Here is a 22,590-nt window from a genome sequence, read left to right on the forward strand (position 1 = left end):
TAATATTACTATGCTATTGAAACATTGCATATTTGTCCTTGTAAAAAATGAAAAAAAAAAAAAAAAAAAAAAAAAAACCAGAAATGTGCGGTATACAAAAGGACCCTAAAGGTTTGCATACATCTGTTTTATATAGTAAAAGGAAGAAAATTTGTCAGGATTATGAGAAATACTTTCTTAGCCTGTTTTTCTTGTAGTGAAAAATTAAGTCTAAGGTAATGTCAAGCAAAACAAGGGAAATGTGTATAAACTATCTTCCCAGTTAAGTTTTGCAATTATTGGCCAGAAAAAAAATCTGAGTTTTTCCTTGTACAGCAAACCTGGTGACCTAGAAACCGATTTTGAAACCTAATGGATTTACATTACTGTACAGAGTTCCCAAGGATACCTGGCATTATAGTTTTTTTAAGTGCTGAGTTAAAAATAGCCTACTAATCACAGTAATTTTCTGATATGTCCAATCTGCAAGTTACACTATGAATTAGTTAATAAAAGTATTAATTAGGCAAAGTTTAGTCAACTGATAAAATTATTCAGTGACTGATTGATGTCCATGTGAATAACTGGAACTGCTTCAACATATAATCACAGTATATCTACAAGATCTGGCATATATCATAGATACATTTAACACTTAACATTTTACAAAATCTGTTTTCAAGTTGCATGTAGTTTAAGTGATACAGAGAAATTTACAGAATAGTTAAGATTTTGCTTCTGAGATCTAACTGCATAGTATATTGAACTTAAATTTAAATTTAAACAAAAAAAATGTTTAAAAGATGGTATGCTTTACAAAACATTAGAATACCATTTAAGTATAAAAGACTGATATATTTAATCTGAGTAAGTCCTAGGAAGTATGTTCAATGCTACTTGATAATATTAAAAATGGTTTAAAATACATGTAACTCAGTTAAAGTAAATATTGTTCAAATTGAACTTCATCTTTTTAGAAGAGTTTGCTTAGTCATACAAAAAGACACTGTAAGATATTGAGACCCTGACCTCAGAGGAGGCCCACAAAGCATCACTGGAAACTTTGAAGGAAGCTGCTTACATTGCGCTGCTTGCAGGATTAAACATGACTAAGTACTGTATATCCTCACTCTTCTGATCTTAGACATGTGACCTATTCTTTCTCTTTTTTAAATTTTTGATGTGTTCCATGGAACTCAAAATTTCACACTGGGAGAAGCAGCTTACTAAAGCAATAATTTATAGTATAAAGAGATCTTTAGAAGCAGTATCCTATCCCTATGAGAATGAATGTTATATCATCTGGCTTTTGTGAGACAAAGCCCACTAGCAGAAAAATACCTTTATTTTTTTTTCCTATTAATTTGGGAAGAATAATAATGTAGTTTGCACTACATGAGCACCAGGACTGAATCTCAGCTCTTGAAAATGTACCGTGGAGGAGCTCTTCTTTTCTCCTGCTCATAGCAGGAAAATAGGGCTTCATATAGTCCTAAAGATGAACCAAAACCAGACCTTTAAAAGTTATCAGGCATTTATTTTAAATACTAAGCCTGCCTAAATCATCAAGATCGACTCCTAGCTCCACACAGGACTACTTAAAAATTAAACCATACCACTAAGAGTGTTGCATGCTTGCTTTAGTTAACCGTTGTCCATACCTCCTGAATTATGCAAATTTTATAACATCACATACGTGTCATCATCCATTACATTCTGGAAGCCAGAAAAGGAAACCCTATTATTGGATGTTGGCATCAGGCAGGCATTCTGACCTGCTTTGGGACTGTAATTTCCAGCTGCTTCTGAAGAGCTGAAGATTTTTTCCCTAGGTTCCTGTTTGTTGCTGTTCTTCTTGTCCTTTTGCTGGCTTTCCTCCTCAATGATGCACTCTGGCTCTTCGTATTCTAGCTTGGTTTGTACCATTGCATGATCAGTTTTGTCTATCCACTCCTAGGAGAATTAAAACATTGTTAGTGGCAGGTTCTAAGATCCAATCAAAAGAAGTCTGGCAGTACAGATGTGGATTTTCCTTTAATAATGGCATCTTTCCAGGATCAGCCACAATGGAGAAGATGAAAATGAAGCAACATAGTCAAGCAGGAAATAAGAAGCAAGGAAAAAAGAGAGGAAGAAAGGCAGTTTTCTACAATTGTATATAAATGCCTACAAATTATCAAAACCAAATTATATTATAAAATCACAGAATCATATTAAACCATAGAATATCCTGAGTTGGAAGGGTCTGACAACAATCATTGAATTTAATTCCTAGCTGCACACAGGACTAGCTGAAAATTTAACCATACTTCCAAGAGTATGGTTAAAGCCCTACTACCAGTCACAACAGAGAAGATATTGACACTTCCCCCTCAGTTCTCCTTTGCAAGGAAATTGTAGACCATGATGAGGCCACCCCTCTGTCCTCTCTTCTCCAAACTGAACAAACCAAGTGAACTTTGTATTTAATCAAGACCTTTGGAAAACTTTGGGTATATAAAGTATCCTGTATTCTTTCTTTGGTAGACTCGCACATTAAGTCAGGACCTGAGTCCTGACAATCTAAATTTGGACTGAGTTTACAGGGAGATTTACACAATAGCACATGTCTGGATTGAATCTTCTGTATTAATTTCATTTATATCTTTCTTCTTCAGTTATGTTTTAAATATATCCTATGTATGGTCCCTTTTCAGTTCATCACTGAAATGTTATTACTACTCTTTTGTGTTGTCATTGGGTTTGAAAAAGTTTGAAAATATTTGACCTGTCTACCTTCAGAGGAAACATGGTAGTAATTAAAGACAACTGAATTAATACAGATATTAAATCACTTATGTGATGTCATGGATTCAAGGAACAGTAAGAAAACAAATGCAAAACATGTAGTGCTTTCATTTCACAGCTGCTCTGTGTCTAAATAGTTAGTGATCATAGCTCTCTGTGATGAGAGAGAATACATGTATGTTTCCTACTGTGACTGATGCCCACAAAGCCATGAGTGCCATCGTTGGTTCGGCAGTAAGTCTCCCTGTATTTCACAAACATAAAGGGAAGAGCAAGCTCCCTAAACTATCATTAGCAAGAGTGGATGCAAATGCCACACTGTCATCTAATTAGACGTTGTTGTGTCTCTGGACATCATTAAATTTTTCTCTTGAAACAACAATCCTCTTTACACAGTGCAGCACTACACTGAATTTATGAGTTTTGTTGGTGCTGTTGCATGAGAGGAAGAGCTTTTTTCTTGGGTCACTTGCTGTAACATCAGCCCAGAACAAGTGTCAGTAACTACTTTCAAAGCATACACAGCATTGCAGAGTTCACAGACTTGCTGGGAATAGAATGTTTACCTGGAAGTTTCCATTATGATCACTGAAGAGATCAGCAAATACATATTTTGGATCTGGTATGGTAGGCATGACAGACTTCTGAAGTCTGAAAGAAAAATGCAAAAAGGCATTCTGTTATGATGTAGTTATTCATACAAGTGTCTACTTCAACACAGTGGTGTAGCCACAAATACAATCTATATGACAATACTCTAGGCTTGATTTCTTTTATACATGTGTTAAAGTGGAAAAGCAGTATTACTACATTACTACACTAAAACAATCATCGGATGAGATTAATACAATCTAATGGAACGATAAGATTATCAGGCTAACAGTGATTTTACTGTTGGATTTTCAGTCACTCTCATCCTAGCAAAATCTAGAAGATAAGTAAATTTACAGCTAGTCAGCAAGTGGCATTTTTTACTATGTAGAATTCAGAACTTTACATTTCCTGGCTGTGTTCCCCAAGATGGGGAAGATGGTGAAACAGAAAGCTTTACTGGCTGACTTAGTGAACACCAATGTAAAAAGAAATATTGGAGGGGAAAAAATGAATTTATGATCTGAAAAGATCTATATTCAACAGTACTGCATTTTTATATTTTTTTTCCACTGAAAAAGACCAGAATTTGGGACCTATGCAGATTTTATTTTTTAATTGTAGATTTAAAACATGAACAGTCATTAGACAACAAATACAAATATTGATATAGTCTTATGAAAGTTGAGTGCATTCAGGCTCACTTCAGCTTACTGCTACTAGACATTGAGTCTGATGAAATTTGCACAAAAATATAAAACAATTCAGAAGCAGAAAACAGAATAATGGATTTAAGTCTCTTTAAGTGGATTTCTAGAAAAAGAGAAGAAATGACGTGGAAGAGACAAATTTTTTCTAAGACATTGCTTTATTTTATTTTATTTTATTTTATTTTATTTATTTTATTTTATTTTATTTTATTTTATTTTATTTTATTTTATTAATAATAATATAAAAAATAATATTAGTAGTAGTAATAATAATAACAATAATGTTGAAAGATAAAGACCTTGATGTTTGAAAGACCAGGATAAATTAGCTGCCAAAAAGTAATTAAGACATTACTTCTACATTTTGATTCTGACTTCATCAGTTAGAAATTTTGAGTGGTAAAAGATTTGATCCTAAAAGATCGCTCTATTTTCATGATATAAATTATAATTTAGTAGTACCCAGTAAGATTATATTTACCTCTGCCATTTACACAGAAGAATCAAGAGGATAAATATCATTAGAAGTACTGCCAGCAAACAACTTAAAAGAATTACTGTGTTTGACTGAGATTTTAAATCATCATCACATGAATCTAGGAATAATCACAAAAAAGCATGTGAAAACCTCATTTGTTTTAACAGTAATTATTCTTAATTACACAACAGCATTGACTTTTCTTTTTAAAAAAATAAAAATAGTATTTAGGAACAAATGCAACAAATTCAGTTGTTCAACTGAAACAATTGAAAAACAAATCAAAACAAACAAACAAACAACAAAAGAAAACAGCAACAGAAATATATCCTTACCCAAATCTTGCAACAAAAGAAAATTGTTATTTTATTTAAATTGACTTGGTACAGGACAAAGGTATATGTGCAAAGAGTCGAAGCATTCAGAGTGATGCTTCTTATGCTCCTCTCAATGCACAGACAGCGATGCAGCAATTCTGTGCTAAGATCTATCTTACATACAGTCACAAAAGCTACGCCTACAATTTTTCAAGTAGCTTAAGCTTTCCTGAGATAAAAAGCTGCAAGTGGGATTTTTTACATAGCTTAAATGTCTTATTTCTCAAAACAAAACAAATGACAAAATAAATAAATAAATAAACAAATAAATAAATAAATTCCCCATCCCATATACCAAAAAGTCAGCAAACCACAAGTGCTGACATCCAGAAAGGAACTATTGTCAGATTCCAACACATAGGTATATAAACAAATATATTTTTCCACCTTTTGGCATTCTCAGCATTTTTTTCTGCAGCTTTTGTAAAGCCACTGCAAAACTATACTTCCTACTACTGATCTTCTGCTCTCCAAATAATTACTATGAAAACTTAATTATTAATCAAGGGTAAACTTTTCTATAAATAGGACTCAAGAGTCACTTCTTTCTCTGTGGCTGCCAGAAAGCCACAAGAAAAGTTGTGAACACCCAGTAAAGCATTCAGAGGCTATGAAAGTCTTCCTGTGATGGTAGATCTGGAGGTAATAATAACTCAATAAAGGTCTGAAGTGAGTTGTTTGTCCCATTAAAGGGGCTGTGCCAATGTCATTTCTGATCCAGAGGCACTCAAAGCAACTGCACAATTAGCCTGTCTCTTCTGTGTTTTCCATGCTTGTAGTTGCCTGCTGGCAGCCTCTGGTCAAAGGGTGCAGGTAGAGCTGTATGTACCCACCTCTCAGAGATGTACATTGTCTACTGTGTATTCTGAAAGACATTGCCAGCCACAGCAGAGGACATACTTGCAGGCTCACAGTCTGCATGGTGGAGGAGGCTTTTCTATTCCTACTACTAGTGCATAGTTTGCACATAGTTATTGTTATTCCAGCATTTCAGCCCAGCTGTGTGTGTACAGATTTTTTTGGGGTGAGCTAGTAGCTCATTGCATTTTAGGGAACTGAGATCTTAGTGCAATGGACATCTGGGCGTTTCATCATTTTGATAAGGCCTAGTGGGTGGCATTCTGAGGTTAGCTGATACGAATGTGTTGGATGGTGTACAGTCTTTGCTTTACTACAGCAAATCTGTCTCTTGGTTTTGATAACCATTAAAATAGTTTCCATCAAAGATCTAGTCCAAGGCAATCATGCCTATCTAAATGGGTCTTCCAGGAAGGAAAACAATGCTGATACTGCTTTTGCTGCCATTTCACTTTTTTTCCCCCATACTTTGTTTTAATCAATTCATCAGTTATGAGCACCAGACAGCTATGACTTCTGATTCTGTAATTAAACTGGATGCATTTTAAAAGAAATGGCCTTAAAATTTGGGCATAAAGGTCTTTCTTAGGGCTCAGGCTTAATGTCCATGTATCATTTGTCACCAGAGTGCCTGCATGTGCATGTAAATACAAAACACAGACATAAATATGCATATATTTATGTATGTGTGTGCATACATATATATATATATATACACAATATGTACACAGTATGTATCACATCACTGTCATTGGGGTATCCTAGACACTATAGTAACATAAAAAAATAAGAACACTTTTAGCTTTATGGATTATTGCATGAATTGGTAGTGTTATGAATCATCAGGACAAAGGGGACAGGAATTAAAAGTGGGCATTCAGACACCCACATAAACTTTCTCTGATCACAAAATTTTCACAGGCATTTTTTCACAGGTTGGAAGGAACCTTTGGAGATCTTCTGGCCCAAACCCCCAAGATAATTGATGACAGAAGATGGATCGTGACAGTGCAACATGAACCTGATACAGCTTTTGAGCTTCTTTTGCAGTCACCCCTTACCCATTTACACTTAGATAACATATGAATGTAGCACAGCTGTTACCTAATAATGTGCCATTCATCCAAAATGTTTCTGCTTCCCAGTCACTGCTGTAATTAACTACATTGCAGTAGGGTACTAGCCTCTTCAGTCTGACACGGAAAGAATAGCATTTCCTTGGATCAAAGCCTTGCTCTCCAACTCTGCAACACTTAGAAGTTCTGGACTGAGAAGGAAGGCACATCATCGTTAATTCCAGTTTTCAAGACAAAGCTTCAGAATGTTACATTCAGGTGTGAGCATGACTAGGATAAGGGGTAGGCCAAACCAAAACCTCATAAGTGAAATTTAACTTCTCTGAATTTTGAAGAATTCCTCTTCTTTACCTATTCTTGCCCATTGCTTACCATCTGCTGGTGAACTGAAGGGCATAACAATCATTACATAGAATACTATGCTACAGTTGCTATTTGCAATATAGAAGAAAAAAACTTTAAAACCGCAAAATATATTATGTATGTGACTGGAAAGATTTAAGTCAATGAAATAATATGTAGATATACTTAACAGAAAAACAGAATAGATAAAAATCCTGTTTCATCTTTTCTTTTCTTTCATTTTATTTTATGCTGTTTCTCCCTTTTTCTGTCTTTTAACTCTACTCTGCTTTCTGCTTTTACCTTCTAAGTCTTCTACTTTGAATGTATGACCTTTTCTTTAGATTGTTCTCAGCTGTTTGCATAGAAGATGGTTATAGCTTAAAAAGTAAATGATTTCTGGCATGGCAGGGATCTAGGAACCAAAATATCCAACAGTTTTCTGCTACCATCAATCCTGAAAACATGGGAGGGGAGAGTAATTTGAAAACAACACCATTTCACTTTCTAAGGAGATGCTACTTCCAGCTCCTTCCAATGTTGATTAAAAATGTCATGCCCAACTCACTTGCCACCCATTGTCAAATTTGCTTTTGTACTGAAGCTCAAGTCTCAAGCACTTCACACCTCTCTTTGGTTTATTACAGGTTATGGTAACGGTGTCATCTTTCCAGAAGAAGGTCACATTTTCTGGTGGACTGGGCTTTACTAAGAAGAAAAGAAAAAAGTCATGCAATAGACTCTTAAAAAAAAATTACTTTTTTTTTTTTTTTTCCCCATATCTCAATGTTTCCCTGAGTAGCAAGTAAAGAAGGTGGACATTCTTGGATAATACACTTTTGCATCTGATCTCCTTACTAAATGTCAAAATATAACTTGGCATCATGACACTACTTACAATTTGAGGTGCCACATTTAAAAGTAGATATCATCTTGATTCAGAAAACTACTGTAACTAGAATCATAGAATCATAGAATATCCTGAGTTGGAAGGGACCCATAAGGATCATCAAGTCCAACTCCTAGCACTGTACAGGTCCACCCAAAAGTTTAGATCATGTGACTAAGTGCTCAGTCCAATCACTTCTTAAATTCAGACAGGCTTGGTGCAGTGACTACTTCACTGGGGAGCCTGTTCCAGTGTGCAACCACCCTCTCGGTGAAGAACCTCTTCCTGATGTCCAGCCTAAACTTCCCCTGCCTCAGCTTGACACTGTTCCCGCAGGTCCTATCACTGGTGATTATGGAGAACAGGTCAGCGTCTGCCTCTCCACTCCCCCTCGTGAGGAAATTGTAGACTGTGATGAGGTCTCCCCTCAGCCTCCTCATCTCCAGGCTGAACAGGCCAAGTGACCTCAGCCGCTCCTCATATGTCTTCCCCTCTAGGCCCTTCACCATCTCCATCGCCCTCCTCTGGACACTCTGCAACAGTTTTACATCCTTTTTGTACTGTGGTGCCCAGAACTGCACACAGTACTCAAGGTGAGACCGCACCAGCACAGAGTAGAAGCAGGAAACTACTTTAAGAATGACTCTAATCTCCTTCAGTCAAGAGAAAGGAAGATGCTTCTTCATTGGAAAAGATCTGACAAATTCAGTACCATCAAACCTACAGGACACATGTTCATCTTCTGGAGACCACGTGGGGTATGGTGAGGAATATGCAAAAAAAAAAAGAAAAAAAAAAAAAAAAGGTGCTTACCTGTGCACAACTGAATCTACCCCTCACTATTTTCAGATGATCCAAAGAGAATGCAATGGTTTGACCTATGTAGCTAGGTAGTCTTCAGTAGTAAGAAATAAATGGGTGAGAAGAGTGTTACTTGCTTTTTCAATTCCTCTAGATTCCTTTTCATATTATAAAGATCCTGCCTTCTGAATTTCAAAATTTAAGTCCAATCCTTGTTATTCCTGCATTGTTATCTATCAATCTTTAACATAATTTTGGTATCAGGGGGAGTTCAATAGCCAAAATTCAGGAACTAAGTTGCAACATTCCATGGTTTATCAGATGGGACATAAAAGTATTCTCAAAGTTAGATGTCTTGACATGTTTTTAATTGATCTCTTTTACTAAAACATTAATAAAAAATGCTAACAACATACTTAAAAGATTATGATTTTCCAGATAATTTCTGCCTGCTACATTTTCTCGCATGATTTTTTATCAGAAAAAAAAATAATCCCTTCATTTTAAACATTATAAATAAGGATAATGACAGAAAATTTTGATAAATCAACCTCACACTAGATTTGAAAAACAGATATGGGAGGGATTTAGTAAACCAGGATCATCAGATCTCTGCTAGTAGGAGGAGATCTCTTTTATGACATTGGTCTATACCAGAGCAACTTGACTAACTTCTGTTTACATCCCCTTAGGTTTGTACCACAGCTTGTTTGATAAGAAGTAGTTTGCTGCCTCATATATTATGGAAAATGGCCAAAGATTTAAAGATTTAAAATACGACAAACATCGCCAGCACTAAGACAAGAAATTAACAAGTTGTATTAATTTTCCTGGTATGAATGCTGAGTAGATCTACATTACATCAGGCACACCCATATAATATTTTAATTCTAATTTGAAACTGTATTTTGGGGCAAATCTGACTGTCCTGTGTAATCCACTTTAACCACAGTGCCATGAGAGCCTACGTTGCTACTGATGAAAGCAAGTGACAAAAATTGGCATCAGTAATTCCAAATACCAATAGTTTGGTATTGGTATACACTATTAGCACTTAATACACACATTTAAATGATTTCTTCTCATGCTTGTGGGAAGACACTAAAACTACCAAAAGACATAGCTGTGATTTTACATACTTACTGTAGAAATCAGATTTTAGTATTTTAGAAAAACGCTCTTCACTTCCATTGCTGTTCATGATAGAGAAGGCAAGGGTGTGTCCTTCTGTCTTAAAAAGACATCCGGAATTATAACCTTGATCCAATAAATAAGTGGGACATGGCTTCCAAACTTTCTGCTTGCCTTCTTCAAATCTAGGAATGAAAAAACTTTGTTGAATGGAAACACTCTTACCAGTTAACCAGTTAATTCCTTTTTGCTACTGTCTTTTTGTTTGTATGTTTTCAGTCGTCCTACCAAGAGAAGTCTACATATGGAACTTCTTGAATCAGGAACTTTCATAGTGGTGTGAGGCAATTCATTCACATGAATTCACTGACTTTCCAGTCCTTGGATTCAGTGCAGTCTGAAATTACCAAGTTTCATTTGTGTTTTTTTTTTTTGTTTGTTTCTCTAATAAGAAAATGCCTTGCTCAAACAGGTGCTTTCACGAACCTGTTTCCAATATTGTACTGTTGCTTCCTTCACATACCAGAAAGAACAGGGAAGATCAAGCTCTATAACTGCCTTTAACCAAAACAATGAATTTCTGTTACATCAACTAATGACATAGGTAAAATATACATACATTATAACTCAAATATATATAAAAAATAAATAAATAAATAAATAACCACCATTACTTTCAACAGTGTAATTAACATTAACATTTAAAGCAAAGAAAAAAAGATATGAAGCTTTCATATATTGTCTGTTATGACTGACTATTCAGCAGTACACTTTTGTACACTTTTGTAGCAAGGTATGGATATAAACAGGTTTCATGTCAGATGATTACAAAAATGTTAAAAGCATTTCCAGATATAGTTCACAGAAGAGTCAAATGGACTTAGCTATTTTAAATTTCCAAAGTAAGTCCTGCAAGAGAATAGTCATCATTAATACTCACGTATAAGAAAATGACACATTCTCGCCAGGGAATAGTTCTCCTACTGCCCACGTGATCTGCATCTTCTCGTTATTGAAGTTGATTATTTTGGTGTTGATGGCATCTTTCTGACCTGCCAGGTACATTTACAGAGAATATGATTTCAGCAGTGTTTATGAGAAACATCACCTGATATCGCTATTGCTGTAGACTCAGATAATCTTAAAAACTAAGACATAAGAATGTCTAAAATACAAGAAAACAGAATAAATAAAAATAAAAATAAAATAAAAATAAAATAGAATTTCAAAATAGCAAAATGGAAATATGCACAGCAACACCAGAGAAAGTTCAACCATCCCTGGGCCAAAAATTATACACTGGTTCACATGTATTCTGTGCATAGGACCTAAATATTGAGACCAACCTTCCCCCCTAATATCTGCTAAGAATTTCCTGCTGAGGAGAACTATTTGGGAACTAATGCTACATGAATCCTGTGTGTAAACTGTCTGTAATGCTTACCACAAAAAACAAGGATGTCTTTTTTTTACTGTCCACCAGGTGGCTAATGCAGATACACCTATAGGAACCCAATGCAGACCAGCACAAATAGGTGAACTGACCATAAATCTAGTCACCACAATAGGTGAATAGACCACAATCTATGGGGTCTTGGCCAATTCCACCTTACAGGCTTTCTCAAAGGAAGATCATTTAATGTCCTTTGACTGCACACAGATATTTTTTTCTTCTTCTGACCACCCCCTTGTTATAGCTCTTTCCAGGACACAGGTATTTTAATTCAGTGTCCATCAGGATTCCACAATTAGACACTGGAGATAATTCTGAAATTGAAAAATGAAGAAGATAAGAAACCAGAAAGATTAGAAATCCATGATAGAAATCCATCAAGAAGTATGAATTATTTATTTCTAAGTTCTATAAGATGTGAAACTATATTTAGTTGAATGAAAAAAAGAGGAGGAAAATACACAGTGAATATTGGCAGAAAACCTCTTGAAGGTACAATTTGCAGGCTGCAATCTCCAGACATGAAATATCTCCCACTAAAAACTTCTGCAGGAGCATTGCTGTCTAACAGGACAATAGAGTATTTAGACCCTGATTCCTATTTATATTTTATTCTACTCTGTCCTTTTGAAGATTTTAAAGTGGAAAAGTTTTAAAACATTTCTGATGAACTGTTTATTACAGATAAAGATCCTGAATGTTCAAGTGAATCAGGCCTACATATCTTCAAGTTTGCTATATTTTTGCTCAGTAATCAACACAAACATGTGAGAAAAGCATGTGGAAACTTGGATTCAAATAATGGTGTTGCCTAACTATTTTCAAGGCTACATCTCTGTGTCTACAGATTTTGCGACTTCTGCAATTACAGATAATCAAAATATTTTTGTACAGGTGTCATTGTGTTCTAATATGTTGTTATCTCAAAATCACTCTAGAGACAGATATGACAGAAGTCCAAAAGCATCTGTCTAGATTTAGATGCAGATCCTTATTACATGGTTCATGGAATTCTAATATAAAATAATAAAACAAATAAATAAATAAAGATTCTGTTGTTACTCAAGAGAGGTACTTAAACCCAACTCCTCTGTTTCCTAACTAGTGGCTGCAGGCTTGTTTTATATTGCTTTCTCAAACTGAAAATCTTGGTTTTCTGAAGAATGGAGAAGTCGATGCAATTATGCACTGAAGCAAAAACTTCAAAACCTCATAAGCTATCATAAAATGGAATTTACTCAGTTAGTTCTACCTTTGTACAAGAGATTGCCCAAGAGATATCAAGTCCCTTCAGCAAGTCTAAGAGATCATCTTGTCTTTAGCTGAAGCCATTAATATTATGTTAGCCACTTAGATATTAAGAAGTAATTCTTTACTTATGCTTTGGCATGATGAGGATCTAGTTGAGATTGCCAGAGAAGTTGTGAATGCCCCATCTCAGGAAGTGTTTAAGGCCAGGTTGGATGAGGCTTTGAGCAACCTGGTCCAGTGGAAGATGCCACTTCCACACAGGGGTGAGGAATTAGATGATCTTTAATGTCTCTTCCAACCCAAATCATTCTATGATTCTATGATTCTATCATTTTATGATTCTATGGCAAAGTGCCCTACAGTGGACTATTGGTCAACAAATACACTAACACGTTTTAATTTTTATGTACTAAATTCTTACATGCCTGTGTTTGCAGTATATAGTGTTATGGTTAATGTAAATTAAACCCATATGACTACTTAGAGTTATATTTTCTATAAAATTAGCTAAATATATGTTTAACATATTTGACTGTATAACTGCATGTTCCCCTTCATTAAATAAAACTAGTTTTATAAAAAATAATAGAAATGTTAGTGTATGGAACTAATATTTATATGGAACTCTAGCTCTGTGGTCTGGTGAGGTATATTTTTGCATAACAGAAAAGAATATGGTTTTTGCTCCAGCCCTGAAGTGATTTCGGGATTAACTTAACTTTGCACATTCTGAATAGTCCACTTGACTTCAGCAGGATTACTCAGAGCACATCAAATTAACCCCATATATAAATCTTGCTAAACTCAGATTCTTTTCCTGTAAAATAAATAAATAAGTAAATAATCCTACATATTATGAATTAGAACTCTGGGATTTTAATATTTATATATAAACTCCAGTAACTGAAATGGAAGACAATGCATTATTAAATACCTTAACAGTAAATAGAATCATTTAATTAAAATGGAACAGAAATTGTAATAAACGTCTGGTGATATATACGTATTCTTTACCGCATTCTAGTTTTTAAGAACTTCATCAGAAATCAGCCTTAACATAATTAATTACTTTGAAATGTATTCAGCTATATAATACAAATAAAGTCTTTAAAATAACTTTTCTTATTAAAGGTTGTTTTTCCAGACCTCTAGTTAGTGCAAGTTTCTACTATACTTTCTAATTGAGTGGGTTTTGTAACCTTATTAATGTGGCATGAGCTACGTTTTGTGCAAGTGTGCAATAAAAAATTGTGTGCATCTTTTCAAACCATAGCATATATGTGTTGCATTATCCATGTTTCCTTGCTATTTCAACATCAAAAGATGTAAAGCTTAAGTAAGACTTTTAAAGTTTGTATTAATTTGACATCAAATGCTCTGAGGGTATGCACTGGTTATCCAAAATGATGTTTCCTTCCTTGTCTCCCGTTCTTTATGATGCAAGTTTTATGAACCCACCATGGGTCTTTCTCAGCTAATATGCCAGTTCTTCCACAATAATTGTAACTATTTAAAGCATGTTTATTTTCATGATCCTACAGACAACAGTAAAATGTTTATCATTATTCTTTTTGTTATGATAATAGCTAGAATAAAGGTCAAAAGTATAATGAAGAGGCAGGCCCCAGATGAAAGAGGAGCCACAGAAGCTTTCTGCCTGAGGATGACCTGCTTTCCTGGCTAGATGAGTAGATGGCAGTACCTTGTAGTGGTATAGAATGCATACCAGTACCCTGGAACATAAGCTTCGGAAAGAATTATCCAAACATTCATTAAAAACAGAGGGGAACTGGTAGGGTTCCACACAAGACTTTAGCATCATAAACACTGCTCTTCTCAGGACAGAGAAGCATGGAAAATACCACTATTGTGTGTGGAGAAAGTACTTTTACAGCAGAAAAAAAAAAAAGGAAATTTCCTTGAGCAATAAATTATGCAGACATAACCAATAACATGAGCAATAACATGAACAAGTATACTCCACCTCTAAGATACTTTTCAAGCTTGAAGGGGAACCTTGTAAAAAGCCCAAATGTCATGGAACAGAGCAGAAATGAGAAAAAGGAGAGAAAGAATGTCAATCTGCAAAGATAACAGAGTGGAACATATATGTATGGGAACAGTTGCGTTGAAACAACAAAGAAAAAACCCTTTTGATTTTCTTACATTGATGCAATCTGATAAGTAACCACATGCTGAACTTCCACATATTGCAGCAACACACTGTATAGAAACAACGGGAGTGCAATACCCAAACCTGGGCCTACAGTCTAATAACTCTTACTACTACTCATCTATGAGAACTGTTTCATTTCATTAATAGGAACTCATGTAGGTAAACTCCTTGCACACAGGACTACTGAGTAGAAAGTCTCTTTTCAAGAGACCTAACGGGACACCAAGAGAAGGTTTTTACAGACATTTGGAGGCAAAGCATATTTCCTTATATCCTTATAGCATATTTCTCATAACTCATCAAATTGAGTGGTGCAGGGTTTTTTGTTTGTTTATTTTGTTGTTGATTACGATGATTTTGTGATTTTTTAAATTTGTTTATTTTGTTTTGTTTCCAGTAGAAGATAGTTAACCATCTCTAGGCATCACCACACTTCACATTAAATAAGCATCACAACTGTAATTTTCATTTTTTTGTCCCACAAAGTCATGCCATCAGTATGACATAGCTACAGGTTGTAGCCATCTCAAGGCAGGAAAGAGTCATGTCCCTTCACAGCACAGACAGCAACTCACAAGAGCAATTAACACTGGAGAATCAGTTATGCATTGCCAGAAAAAAAAAAAAAAAAAAAAAAAAAAAAAAAAAGGACTTATCGTAAGTACAGCAGAACAGAGAATTGATGTACAGGTTGATAAGAAGAGGGCATAACTTTAAAGTATTTCTTTCTCATAGAGACAGGGACCATGTGATAAATTAGTAAGAGTGAAGATTAGATTGTCAGTCTATTTGCCTTTGGGAAACTAGAAGCAATGGCACTGCAAACAAACAAGTGAAACAGAGGTGTTCTCATATTTAGGTAGCCAAATTACCGGTCTTTAAAGCCTTTCTTATTTTTGCTCTTTAATAGTCTTTTTACCTCATTGCTTTTACAGGCACAAGATATTGCTGGATATTTTCCAATCTTGTTCATTCTTCCAGAATACTAAGTACTGAAGTTTTATTCATTTGTCCATTTTATGCAACTTTATTCAATGGGAAGATCGTAGTCATTTTCTGATGCAGTCCTCTCTATAAGAATCTCTGTCTTAGGCAGCAAGTAGTCCTGCTTAACAATTTGAATATTTCTTTCTTTAACAATAGGCACAAGCTTACCATTTTCTTTCTTGAATTGTATTTATAAAATTTCAGTAGGTTTTTTTGTTTGTTTGTTTGTTTGTTTGTTTGTTTTAAGAATACTCATTCACCTCTCCTGGATTTCGATTTCTCTTTGGTTGATTCTTTTCACGAAAAAAGTACTGAATATGGTAGGTAACACATGAAGTACCCATAGAAATATTACTAATTAGTATATCAAGCACTTAAATAAATATCTATTGAACTTACCACCTGACTGTGACTGAGAAGCCATCAGGTTGCCCAGTGTGAAGATCACAGAACATGCTTGAAAGATGAGTCTCATGGTTGGAATCACACAACAGGCTGTGAAGAGATGAATAATCGTTATCTCTGGACTTACCATTTGATCACTTTATATCACAGACAGGAGGGAACTGGAGGAAATGACTACAGGAAATTAAAAAATGACATATCTCTAGCAATAAACAAATTAGAAATGCAGGTCTTTAGAGTGCATGCTTTATTTCTACTATGTAATAGAATAAGAAAATATAATAATTATAATTAAGAACAAGAACAAGAAAAGAATAAGAACAAGAAAAGAATAAGAAACTTCCAGAATATCTTCCATGTCAGTACTAGCCTTGCTTTATCTTTTCATAATTGTACCAGAGGTGACAATAGCCATGATACAAACAAGGATCATGTAGCTGTGGGGAGCTGTGACCACATCATAAACATGAACACACTGACCACAAACTACCCAGTAACCAGATGATAGGTGAAGTACAAGCAGTCTATCTCCTCCCCACTTACTAACTGGGAGCTGTCAGCAGACATTTATACTGCCCGTCCACATGCCTGGTGCAGGTCAGAAGGCTTGGCCCACCTCTGTCCCCCAGATCAAAGGCAGATGTAAGAAGGCCTTTTGTGGCAGAAAGATCTGCCAGGGGTAGGTAGGCTATTACACAAGAGGTAACATTAGAATGAATTATGTATGCTGTATGCTGCTCTGGCTTCTATATTTATATATCCATATACCTAAAATTATACATAGAAAATGGGGAATAGTGCTTTACCTGATATTAAATATACTTTGGAAATAAGTAGAACTTCAAGAAATTGTAATAATTACAGTCAGCATGTCTAAAGAGGCCAATTGTCCGTAGGTCTGGATTAAACTGGGGTCAGGTTACATCCATACAGCAGTGTAGCAAGCAGGAGTGATGAAGCAGTGGAGTGAAGCAGTCAGCACTGAGGACCTAAGAGCCATGCAATGTATATGGGGAAGGGGCAGAGGGAGAACTTCCTTAGACTAGCACCAGTCCAGCACCAGAAATTGAATCCCCTGTAGTGAAGGGAGTCCACTGGGTGCCCTGCTAGATCTCATCCTCTAGGTTAGACTCATGCAAGAAGAATCCAGTGCAGCTCCATGTGAAGAAAAACATAGGGAGTATTGGAAGATTGACTTCACAAGCCAGGCCTAATCTGAATTGACCAGACAGTGTTACTCCACCCTCCTGCTTTCTCCAGCAAAAGTTCAGGAAGACAGCTCTTAGTGCCAAACTGCTCCCAAGATAGGGAGCTGTATCATGAGTGGAAATACACAGAGAAGTGCTGCCATGATTTCTGTTTAAGCTTATTTTCATTCCTCTTGGAGCCTCCCTTAACCCTTATCTATCACTGTCATCCTTAAACCCACATTACTTATGCCAGATGAGACCCTTATCAGCTTTGTTGTATCAGGAAAGTCTCCAACCAGATGATGTCATTCCAGTTTTGATCTGGTTATTCACTTTTCTTGGATTAGCTTCTTCCACTCACTTACCCATTATACATCCAGGAAGACCTATTCAAATTTCAGAGAGTCTTGGAAACCTCACTGTCAGTGTCTGACACACATACAATATTCTGCTGCCTGTCTAGTCCCTTCTTTGACCAAGTTCTTCTAGGTGGGCATTAATTCTTGAAATGAAAATAACAAGCAACAGAGAATTGAAACACTAAGCTGGGTCATGGATGATTATATTTCATGGAAAGTTAGAATCTCTTACTCTTTCTACAGTAAGCATTGCAGAAGCCAGTGTGATAAGCAAATGAAGACATAGAGGAAAACCTATCTCAGGACAAACTGTTCCTCAGGACAGAGCAACTCCCATGTAACCATTTGAGTTAAAATGACATTTTCTTCCCCAGACATGTGTCTAGTCTTCAGCAGAGGGTAACAGATACAAATTTGTCCCTGTATGCTTCTTATACATGTGAAACACACTTGATTGAAGTCTTCTTAAGACAGTTCATTCTTTGAAGCAAAGAGTTGTGGGGAGAAAATACGCAAAGAAAAAGTATCTAACATACATTCTGGCTTATAATTTTTCTGGAAATATTTTGAGACTCTATATGTGAAACCAAAGTCTAATTATCAGATGACAACAACCCATTTTAACTGACCTTTTCCTCCTTCCATGTATTTTGGGACCTAAAAAAATTGTCCCTCTCACTAATCTCTACTTCCTTTTAAAACACTGTAGTCCTCTTGAGGTCAAACAAAATTACTCTAACTACTTTTGAAATAAAATCTAGGGCCAACGTCCTGGAAAATACTAAATAAATAAATTAACACAATAATAAAAATAAAAAACTATCATAAACTAGGGGAATAAAATAAAATAAAATAAAATAAAATAAAATAAAATAAAATAAAATAAAATAAAATAAAATAAAATAAAATAAAATAAACAAACAAACAAAAAAAAAAACAGCAACTAGGTCAAACAAATTAGTTACATAAAGATGACAGACTGTTGAGCTACTTTTACTGCTGTTGACAAATAGCAAATTTGGTATTTGATGGCCAAACCTAGTGGGGCCCGTGCACCTCCCAGTTCACCCCCATGCAGGGAGACTTGTCCAGCCACTTGCTCAACCACTTGCCTCATATTCTATTTTCTCAAAACTACCTCTGATTATCCAGTTTGATTTTTTCCAAATACAGATGATCCCAATATGTGAACTGAACAGTTGCCTGTGATCGGTTGTAACCCAAATGGTTTTCTGCCTGTCTGAAAATGTGTTGGAAACATTAACTTTCCCACATCCTCCTGGTCATGGATCCCATGCTGACAAGGCCATGTTGCACAACAATATGAACTCTCCTCATAGCTCATGCACAATGCAGAATTGGCATGTTTGGCCTGAGCAAACAAGAACCATCCTACTACTGCAATTTCACTCAGCAACAAGGAAAGAGTGAGAGTGAACTGATAATTTGCATCTGGGGTTAGTGATTTTGACTGCCAATAAAGACAACTTCTAACAAGATAACCAGAGAATGAGGATGGTGCTTTTTACTGTATGACTTGACCTAAAATATCTGCAATCCAACCAAATCTTTTTTCACTTCATTTTGCACTTTGGACCTCACAGCTCTTGTCCCTCTGCCAACTCCTCCACCCATGGCAACAGCTCTTAGAGGTGGCTTCAATTGTCAGCTGCAACTTCCAGCACCCTCTATGACTTTCATCAGCTTCCTTCCTCCATTTTGTAACCCCTTATTATGTCATCAGTGGAGTGAAGTGGGTCTCTGATCAACTCATAGTGAAGCAAAACAAATTGGAAGAAAATTATTTCTTCCTTCACCTAGAACCTAATCAAACAATAGCCTGTGAGCAATTTTCACCGAATGTTACTTATCACTCATGGCCTTGCTAAGGCTCCACAAAATGGTTCACAAAAAGATATAGATAGTATTTTTTTCTTTTGTAATGATGATTCCTTGTATTTTTAAACATTATCAGGAAGTTATTTAAGCATGGTTAGAATGTGTGGAATAAAAAGAACATTGACTCATTTATAGAAAATAGTCCCATTGCTCCATGGCCAATCAGTTCAGTCAGCTAGTTAGTTCAGTCCTTTGTTCTGATAGCAGAATATGGCTCCCTTTGGTAATTTGCTGCCAAGTGCATGTATAGTGGTCTCTCCTGTGCTTTTTTGGAGATCATATTCTACTCGTGGGCAAAGCTTAGAGAATTAAACCTCAAGGATCCCCGACATTCTAACTCCTATACAATCACTTTGGAAAGTGTCATTTGTTCTTCCATCATATCACCATGGCTTGGTCTGTCCAGCCTTCTTTGTGAGTGACAGGAAAGTAATACAGGGGAAAAAATAATAAAAAGAAATAAAAAGAAATGATAGCAAGATGGTTTGAATGGAGGAGCAAGTACCTACTATCTGAACTCAGGCATGAAAAGGAAGTGTACAAGCAGTGGAAGCAGGGGCAGGTGATCCAGGAACGTAGATGTGTTCTCTGATCTCACAGGAACAGCGTTACAAAAGCCAGAGTTGACCTGTAGTAGAGTCTGGTGAAGGAGGTGAAGAGCAACAAGAAAGGATTCTACAAGTACATAAACAGCAAAAGGAAGATTAAGCAAAACCTTGGGCCCCTGATAAGGGGGAGAGAGGACTTAATGAAAATACATAGAAAATGCTGAGGTACTCAATGTCTCCTTTGCTTCAATCTTTATTAACAAGGCCAGCCTTCAGAAATCCAAAGTCCCTGAGATCAGAGGGAAAGTCTGGAGCAAGGAACATTCACCCTGTGGAGGAAGACATGGTTAGTGAGCACTTTAAAAAACTGAACATACCAAAATACATAAACATACATAAATCCATGAGTGCTGAGAGAGCTGGCAGGTGTGAGAGATTCCTGAGAACCAGAAGAACCAGAAAACATCATTCCTGTGTTCAAGAAGAACATGTAGGAGCATTGGGAACTACAGGCTAGGAAGATGGTAGAGCAACTAATCCTGGAAATTCCATTTCCAAATACATGAAATCATGATAAACCAACCTGATGGCATTCTGCTACAAGATGACTAGTTTGATGGATGAGGGAAAAGCAGTAGATGCTGCTTACCTTGACTTTAGTGAGGCCTTAAGATAGTGTCTCCCATAATGTCCTCATAGACAAGTAAACAAAGTACAGGCTAGATAAAAGGTGAAGAGGACTGAAAACTGGCTGAACTAGCAGGCTCAGAAGGTTGTGATCCATGGTGTGAAATCCAGCTGGAGGCCAGCAGCTAATGGTGTAGCCTAGGGATCTAATGGTGTAGCCTGTGGCCAATACAGATTAGCGTCTGCATTAATGACCTAGATGCTAGAACAGACTTCACTCTCAGCAAGTTTACAGACCATGTAAAACTGGGAGGAGTTACTGGTACACCAGATAGTTGTGCAGAGGGATCTGAGAGAAGGATGAAAAATTGTGTAGAGAAAACCCTCATGAAGTTCAGGAAGACTAAATTCAAAGTCCTTCATCTCAGGACATGTAACCCTATGAACCAGTACATGCTGAGAACTGGCCAGCTGGAAATCACTTCTGCAGAGCAGCAGTCTGGGGGTCCTGGTGGGCAAGAAGATGAACATGAACCAGCAATGCACCTTCACAGCAATCGTCAACAAACTCCTGGACTGCATTAGGCAGAGCATTGCCAGCAGGATGAGGGAGGTGATCTTTCCCCTTTTCTCATACCTGGTGAGGCACATCTGGAGTAATGGGTTCAGTTCTGAGCTCACCAGTTACAAGGAAGATATGAACCTTGTGGAGTAAGTCCAGTGCAGGTCTGAAAATATAATCAAGGGAGTGGATCACCTTGCATACAAAGAAGGGCTTAGAGCTGGGACTGTTCAATGTGGAGAGGGCTCAGAGGGATCATAGCCATGTGTATAAATAGCTTATGGGAGGAGTAAAGAAGTTGGAGCCAGACTCTTCTTGATGGTGACCAGTGACAGGATACGAGGCAATGGGCTTGAACTAGAATAATATATATATATATATGTGAAAATCAATCTGAACATAAGAAAACATTTTGTATTGTGAGGGTTGTCAAAAACAGAGACAAGTCTTTGGAGGTACTCAAAGCCCAATTGGACATAGTCTTGGGCAACCGACTGTATCTAACCCTGCTTGAGCGGAGTGCTGAGCTAAATGATTTCAAAGGGGTTCACTTCCAACCTCAACCAGTCTGGTATTGTAACAATGAAGGAAATGTCACACCTCTTTTCATTTTCACATCTGAAATAGTGAAGCAGTTCTGGTACCTTCCTCTTCCCCATTTTCCAAGGATGTAGTAGAGCTAGAAAGCAGAGAGAAAAGCAGCAGCAGCAAGCAGAACTGTAGAGTTAAAACTGACGAGGCTGGTGCTTTGGAACTTATAGAAAAGACAACTGGGAGAAGAACTGATATAGGTCTTGAAGTTTATGAATAATGGGATGGTAATGAAGGCATGACTTTTCTTACAATGTGGGGCTTCCTGACAAATGAAGTTATGAGGCACCAAGATTATAACAAATATCAAGTAATATTATTCATGAAAATATACCTTCGAAGAACAGACTGTGTTCTATAGTGAGCAACTTGCAGTTTGGCAACTGATACTGTATTTATGGTGGATCTAGGAATGCCAATACAGACAGCAACAGTAAGCACAAAATAAGAGTAAGAAGACAGTGGGTCTGTCTACCCAGAGGAAAGTCTGACAGTAGGTCTGTCTACAACAGAGGAAAGAGAT

General features: G+C 36.4%; 1 protein-coding gene across 1 annotated transcript; it reads right to left on the reverse strand.

Annotated features, from left to right (window-relative positions):
* Positions 1 to 984: 984 nt before the first annotated feature.
* On the reverse strand, positions 985 to 16,388 carry CRLF2 (cytokine receptor like factor 2). The gene is made up of 8 exons (XM_082762796.1): positions 16,286 to 16,388; positions 10,960 to 11,071; positions 10,032 to 10,204; positions 7,767 to 7,906; positions 6,885 to 7,047; positions 4,549 to 4,663; positions 3,333 to 3,417; positions 985 to 1,932 (listed from the first exon to the last, which is right to left on the reverse strand). The coding sequence occupies exons 1-8, from the start codon at positions 16,359 to 16,361 to the stop codon at positions 1,660 to 1,662; spliced, it is 1,137 nt and encodes a 378-aa protein (XP_082618922.1). The 5' UTR covers positions 16,362 to 16,388; the 3' UTR covers positions 985 to 1,659.
* Between the last annotated feature and the right edge of the window lie 6,202 nt (positions 16,389 to 22,590).

Source organism: Aythya marila, assembly GCF_965140915.1.
Source record: "Aythya marila genome assembly, chromosome: 1".
Classification (NCBI taxonomy): Eukaryota; Metazoa; Chordata; class Aves; order Anseriformes; family Anatidae; genus Aythya; species Aythya marila.